General features: G+C 43.4%; 1 protein-coding gene across 1 annotated transcript; it reads right to left on the bottom strand.

Moving 5' to 3' along the window:
• Positions 1-2,064: 2,064 nt before the first annotated feature.
• On the bottom strand, positions 2,065-6,845 carry C1H9orf57 (chromosome 1 C9orf57 homolog). Its single transcript, XM_042054462.1, has 3 exons — positions 6,821-6,845; positions 5,743-5,865; positions 2,065-2,189 (listed from the first exon to the last, which is right to left on the bottom strand). The coding sequence occupies exons 1-3, from the start codon at positions 6,843-6,845 to the stop codon at positions 2,065-2,067; spliced, it is 273 nt and encodes a 90-aa protein (XP_041910396.1).
• Positions 6,846-7,154: the final 309 nt, after the last annotated feature.

The raw sequence follows: 7,154 nt of genomic DNA, 5'->3' as shown, positions 1-7,154 counted from the left end.
TCAACCACATCAATGCCATTTGCTTTTCTCACCGCTTACATTTCGCTGCCCAGTTTCCTGGGTTTGCAAATCTGGATCAATATTGATTGTCAGACCTGGGCCCACCCTGGGGATTGTGGTCAGCACACTGCCATTTGTACCTAAGAAAACCAAGAGTTACAATGTCAGGACTCTTTGTTCATTTACCTTGGATTAAAACACGAGGGTGTCTCAGATTGTGGGAATCCCTCCTCTTCGTCTTATGTGTGAAGGGAATGAGGTACAGAGGGGCTAACACGGAGGAGGGAAGAGAGGAGGGCCTGTGGGGAGGAAAGACCTGCATGGAGAGTCGTTCTGTGTGGAGGAGGAGTTCACACGGCCAGCCATGCCCACCTGCAGGGAAGGGGCAAGCAGATGAGTGTGCACTTCCTAATTCTTGTGGCATCTGTGATCTGTGACTGCATTGGGGAAGCCTCTGTCGGGGCTACTGGCTAAGCAAGCTGGGCATTTGTCCCCATCACTTTGGGCTCATGGCAGGACATGTCTAAAAAGCACAGGAAAATCAAAAGGTTTCCGTACTTTGCTGATCTGAGGTAACAGCTGTTTACTGATGCATTTTAAGAATGACAGAATGGGGTGATCGGATAGAAATATGAGGATGAAGACATTGTTCTCTTAGTTTCAGAAACATGATCTAAAGAATATAGCTGAAGTGTGGGGAATGTCTGTCCTAGGCTTTAGTTTAATTTTTGTTTCGAGACAAGGTCTTGCTGCATGGCCTGATTTCTAATTCTCCTGCCTCTGGCTCCTGTATGTTGGAGTCACAAGCATTTACTACCAGGCTTGGCTGCTGTTGCATTTCAAAAAAAATTTTTTTTTGCTTCAAAGTTTATAGGAAAGTAGATTTTAAGACACTAGATATCTTAAGGAAATGGCAAAAAGATTTTGATATTTTTCAAACCCTAAAACTGCAGAGAAATCCAAGTTTAGTTGTAAAGTAACAGTGCTCAGGCTGCAGAAGAGGGGCACAGAACTGGCATAACAGAAACCCAGCATGTCAAGCCGGCCCCTTGGTTTCCCCGAGGGGGGCCACCTGGCCTTGCTTGTCTAGGTTGGCTTGATTGACCCACGGCAGACAAGCGCCTGGGCACGGGTTAGCTGTGGAAACCCAGCACTGGGCCTATCCTGATACAGAGGGAAGAACTGTCTCAGGCCTTTGTTTTGGGGTTCCCTATTCCCTGTTCCCGTGGGCCTGGTTTGCTGATTTGTGGCTTATTATTTTTTATGGGATCTGCTAGTTTCTCCCATAAACCATATCAGGACGCATATCGCTCTGAGTCTTGTGATATAATTCACTTGTCAGCAGATATTTTCAGTCTGGAAATATTTAGGGAGGTAAACTAATGAGAGATTATGTTTCTGGCTTGACTTGGAAAACAGTGGACATTTTGCTTCTCTGTAGCCTTGCTATGGAGAAGGGGGGGTAAATTATTTTGGGGTTAGGGGTCAACTTGACACAAGCTGGAGTCATTTGGGAAGAGAGACCCTCAGTTAAGGAATTGGCCATCAGATTGGCCTGAGGGCAGGTCTGGGGGGGGCATTTTCCTGACTGAAGATTAATGTGGGAGGTCCCAGCCCACTTTGGACCCCCCAACCCCCCCCCCCCCGTGCACCTGCGATACATAATAAGAAAGCAGCATGAGGAACAAGCCAGTAAGCCTTGCTCCTCCCTGGCCTGTGCTTCAATTCCTGCCTCCAGGTTTTGGCCTTGAGTTCTGCCCTGATTTTCCTCAGTGGTGGAACGAGACTCGGAAGTGTAAGTCAAACAAACCCTTTCCTTTCCAACATGCTTTTCATCATATTTATCATAGCAAGAGAAACAAAGTGCGTGTGACACAGAGATCTTGTGAGACACTGGAGACCATGGAGGGTCGGGGGACACGGACATAGTGAACGCCAGAGTCAATGTCTGACCATGGCGCTAAGCACCTACAAGACAGAAGCTGCCATCGTGTGGAGACCAGGACGGGCTTCAGACCTGACTGGCTAGTCAAGTGACGCGGAGATGAGGATATGGCAGCTCCCTCAGAAGTTGCACAGGGGACGGTGGCAGCAGTGAGTAGCGCGGATTTGGTAATTCTTCACCGTTCTCTTGAAGCACTCCGATTTGTCCTCCGTGCAGCCTTTCACTGAATACCACTGGATCCCACCTGAAGGAAGGAACGATGCTGAGACCGGTGGGTGCTGCCTACCTGGCCTGGCGGGCGTTACACAGGAAACACGTAACAATAGAAGACCAAGTGCAATCTCCAGCTTTACCCAGACACGAATCTAGACTTCCTACCTTGAGGAGTGGCGTCCTCACCGGCCTTTAAGAACTCCCGGGTAAACTATCTGAACTGGGGACTTTGTAGTACACATGCTTCAGAACTGTAAAACAACCACAGCTTTCTGCTTGCAACTGCTATTGTCTAGGCATTTTTCGCTGTGATAGCTGTGGGCGAGCTTGCATATAACCACTCCCCCAGCATCACTAAGGTCTGTCACTCAACTAAAAGACCACATCTGCACAAGGGTACTCTAGCAAGTGCTTCCTAGAGATGGAATCTTATCATACGTAATGTCACTATTTTTCCGGGTTTTGTTTGTTTCATTTTGGGGCTGAGCCTAGCTATGTAAAGTAGACTGGCCTTCAGTTCTTAATCCTCCCACTTCAAACTTTCGGGTTCTAGGAGTCCTAAGTTTGTACCATCATACCCAGCTTTTCCTTCTTGGTTAAATCACTGTAGAACACAGACAAATGGACAACGTGAAAAGCAAGTTCCAGTAGTTCCACAGTCCCATGGCCTCCAGCTTCAGATGTGCCCAGAGGACTAACGAGCATCCTCAGAGCAACAAAGACAAAAGTGCTTTCTCAGCACAGCTGTTTCTGCTTCCCCAAGTCCAGGATGTCAGCTGTCGCCCAGAGACTTCTGCTATTACAGTTGGAGACAGCAGCAGGGGCCCTCTGTTCTGGGCATCTAAGAAGAAAAAGGCTAGGGATGTTGCTGTCCATTCCATAATGGAAGATGTACCTGAGCTTCTCGCTACCCTATCCTGGGACAAGACACCTGGGTAAGTTGAAAAACCAAAAGTTTGTTTGGGCTCACAATTTCAAAAGTCTCAGCCCACGGTTTCTTGGCAGTGTTGCTTTTTGGTCTGTGGTTAACAGCCTTGTAGTGGGAGAGCTTGGCCAAGAAAGCCACACACCTCATGGTGTCCAGGAAACAAAAAGGAGAAGGCTGGGAACTCAATGTTCCCTTCAGTAGCATGTGTTCCGGGATATAACTTCCTTCTCCTAAGCCCTGCCTCCTAAAGTTCCACTATTTCCCAATCACACTAAGGTTCCAGCATTTCCCGGATGGGCTAAAGGCTGATGATTAAGCCTATAAAACAGGGGCCTTTAGGGGACATTCAAGATTCAAGCCGTAGCAACTTTCCCAAGTTACATCAATCTTCCACAAGTGCCACTATTGGCAATGTTGAGAAGCTATTGATAAAGCCACATTAGAATGTAACTTTATCTAAGTTTCACTTCTGTTTAATTTAGTTTAATTCAGTTCAGTGGGAAATGGTAAAAATTCCAAGATACTGAACTCTGCTCACATAGCATAGCCGTTCCAGTTCATTGATTTGCTGTAGGAGGTGGTCGGTTTTTTCTAGACAAGCTTTCAGGCTCTAGTCCACGCACAGAATCTCTTAATTCTTAGCTGATGTCAGTATGAGTGCTCACAATTCAAGAGTAGAAGAGCAATGCCTGAGAACGTTGACTCTGAGGGCCTTGGGGACCTTTCTCCATCAATAATAGACTATGAATAGCAAGGTTCAAAGTTACAGGGCAGATTGACAAAGCCCAGAAGCTTCTTAATATCAACCAATCTCCTTTAGGTGGGAAATGTGGCTCTTCCTCTTTCTTGCATAACTTCGATGACCTCTGATTTTTGTTCTTTCCTTCCAACGCCATGAAGGATTGCTTTGCTGATTTCTATTTATATGTAGACTACTATGTGTATTAATTCGTATTTGATTTCATCCCACTTGACAACAATTTAGATATTTACCCATATTAGCAAGTAAATGTGGAAGATGCTACATAGCAGACAACGTTGCATAGTTTGGAGACAACACAGTCCAACTACTTCCTGTATGTGAGGTTGTAGGTCGTTTATTAAAAGAATATTTTGCCATTATTTATTTAGTGTGTGTATGTGTGTGTGCAATTATCCTCTATATAATAAGACATATTTGTTATCAGTCTTATGGACTAAACATGTTACATTTTTCTAAACTTTACATTGCCTTGATTTTTGCTAGCAAGGTTAAACTGCTCTTTTGTCTGTTTTCATATTGGTATTTTCTGTGCCAAGGACTGCTTTCATGTTTTATTTTTTCCTGATAGTTGGTCTTGTGTGTGTGTGTTGTATATTTAGTGTGCGGTATGTGTTTTTGTAGGGAGTGTATGTGTGCATGTGTGTGTGCGCGCATGCGTGTGTGCATGTGTGAGAGGCTGATGTCAGGTTTCTTTCTTCAGTTGCTCTCTATCTTAGTCTGGGATGCTGGATCTCTTTCTGGGTTTGAAGCTCACTGATTCAGCCAGGCTGACTGGCCAATGAGTTTCATGGATCTGCCTGACTTTGACCTCATGGGATACAGGCACACACTACCAGGCCTGTCTTTTTACTTGGATTCCTGGGCTCTGAATTCATCTCTCCATGCATTTGGCTGAACCATCTACCCGGTCCTTTACTCATCTTCTAAAAAACAGATTTTTTGGAAGCTCCTTATTTTTCTGGACAGATAATAATGTTTTTCTGTAATCTATTTTTATGATTTCCAGCTAACTAGTTCTTTGTCTTTTACATTTGCTTATCATTTAACATGGTCATTTATTTTACAAATTACAAAATATAGACACACTCAAATCAATTGTATTCTTTTTGACATTTGGGTTTGGATGTAAAGGGGCCTCCTCTCTTTCAAACTTGGAATGTGCTCACCAGCATTTTCTTCTAATCTTGTCAGCATTTGGGTTTTGTGTTTAACATGGAATCTGGGCAGTTGCACAGGAGCCTGTGAATAACCTATTAATGTTTTCTGAGATGTGAATGCTGTGAATGAGGCTGCATGTAGATTTATTAATATTTGGGGACTCAAGATACTTGTATTTGAATTTTGGCTATTATACTCACTTACTAGAAACTTTGTAAAAAATTATTTAGCCTTTATGCACCTCCAATTTTTCATTAAAAAATAGAGATAATTGGGAGATAGCCCAGAGGTCTGGCAGAAGACCCAGTTAGGGTCCCCAGTGCTCACAGGGTGGCCTTGTAACTCCAGTTCCAGGGGATCCAGTGCCCTCTTCTGGCCTTCAGAAGCTGCTGCAAACATGTAATGTGCATAAACCTATACATGCACACACATATACATGTATGAGTAATATATAAATACTTCTTTAAAATGAGGATAATGAGTTATGGACCTAGCTCTGTTGGTGAACACTTGCCATCTGTATAGCCTTAGCTTCAAGCTCCAGCACTCAAAAAATAGGAAAATTGAGGGAGGGGTTTTGGGTAGGGGGATTAGTGATGGGATCCATCCAGGTCATATCATTGCATGATTGAAGCAATGTAGTCCTGGCCTAACCTCAGTATAACATCAGGCATATAGCTGTTGTTAGCAGATGATAAAAGGGTTGTCTCTGTACTTCTCCATGTCAAGACTTACCTTTAGCAAGGGTCTCTTTTATACAAAACTGACCGGGCTTTGTTCTGCAGGTTCCAAGGTCTAACAGACATCCATGGAATGGGATGGAGAGATTGCATGACCTGCAAATCACACCTCCAACATCTCCAAGGACAGCAAAGAAGGGGGCAATTGGGATGGAGACCAGAGCGAATGAGCAGAGCCAAGAAAGGAGGAGAGAGGAACCAAAAAAAAAAAAATCAGTGATTTTTAACGTTAAAGAATAAGAAATGCTTAAAATTTTTATTATAAAAATCCACATAAATTAAGATTATTTTAGTTTGTATATTTCATGAGGGAGGTTTCAAAGCACGTGCTACATGAATGAATCAGAAGCCCTCTGAACTGACAGGAATCAGAAATGAGGACACTTTCTTGGTGCCTAACTAAAACATGGATTTCACCAGCCACACACCCACAGTTAGGTCATTTCCAAGCCCAGGTAGTATGTTATATATTCATATTCAGTTGTTCAACCACGTTGCTCATTTGATTAGGTACAACTATCTCAGAGATTTTTGGACTTAGGCAGCATCTAGAACATTAGTTCCCAGTTTCCGAGTGCATCAGGTGTAGGTTAGTGGCTAAAATAGATTCTGTGCATCCAGAAGACTTGAACTACAATGTGTGGGAGGCTGAGTCCATGAACCTTCATTTCAGATGTGCAGTGCTAGTTGACGGAACAGACCTTGGACACGGATGTCTAATGATGGGGAATATGGTCTGTCCATTCAGAAATCCTTGATGACGACTCTGGCAGGAAGCCATGGTCACGACAGAACGCTTGTTACTGTTAATGATCCCGACGGTGCAAAGACTCTTTGGTAACTGGTCCAAAATTTGTCCCAGTATTCATACCCTTTCTACTTTTTTTTGTTTTACTTTCTTCCTTCTTGCTTCCTCCCTTCCTTTCCTTTTGCTTTATGTTTGCTTGTTTCTCTTTTGTTTTTAAAGATAAAGTCTCACTATGTAGTCTTGGCAGATCAGGCTGACCTTGAACTCAGAGACCTTGTTGCCTCTGCCTGCTGACTACTGGGATTAAAGGCATGTACCACCATACCTGGCATTTCCTTCTCTTTCAACATATAATCACCACAACCAAGGTACTTCTATTTACTAATAATTCATATAAGAACTTATGAGACATATGGTACAATGTATTTTTTTTATCTTCTTTTGCTACAACTAAGGTGACTTTCAATAGAAGGCAGTCTGTGTAATGAGACCCTTTAGTCAGATAAATTAACAAATATATTTTTTGTGTGGCTGTGCATCCAATAACAACTGAAGCCATGAATTTGAAGGAGAATGGGAACAGGTGTACGGGAGGGCTTGGAGGGAAGAAAGGGAGGGGGGAAATGTATTTAAAATACAGTCTCAGAACTAAACAGCAA

This window comes from Arvicola amphibius, chromosome 1, assembly GCF_903992535.2.
Source record: "Arvicola amphibius chromosome 1, mArvAmp1.2, whole genome shotgun sequence".
NCBI classification, from domain to species: domain Eukaryota; kingdom Metazoa; phylum Chordata; class Mammalia; order Rodentia; family Cricetidae; genus Arvicola; species Arvicola amphibius.
The sequence above is the reverse complement of the archived record's forward strand: the minus strand, read 5'-3'. Positions and strand labels throughout refer to the sequence as shown.

Coding starts and splice junctions, on each gene's coding strand:
- C1H9orf57 (XM_042054462.1), bottom strand. CDS start 6,845: ATGTTGAAAGAGAAGGAAATGCCAG. Junction 5,866..6,820: donor GAAAGAGAAGGAAATGCCAG/GTATGGTGGTAC, acceptor CTGTCCTTGGAG/ATGTTGGAGGTGTGATTTGC. Junction 2,190..5,742: donor AAAAGAGACCCTTGCTAAAG/GTAAGTCTTGAC, acceptor TCCTTCCTTCAG/GTGGGATCCAGTGGTATTCA.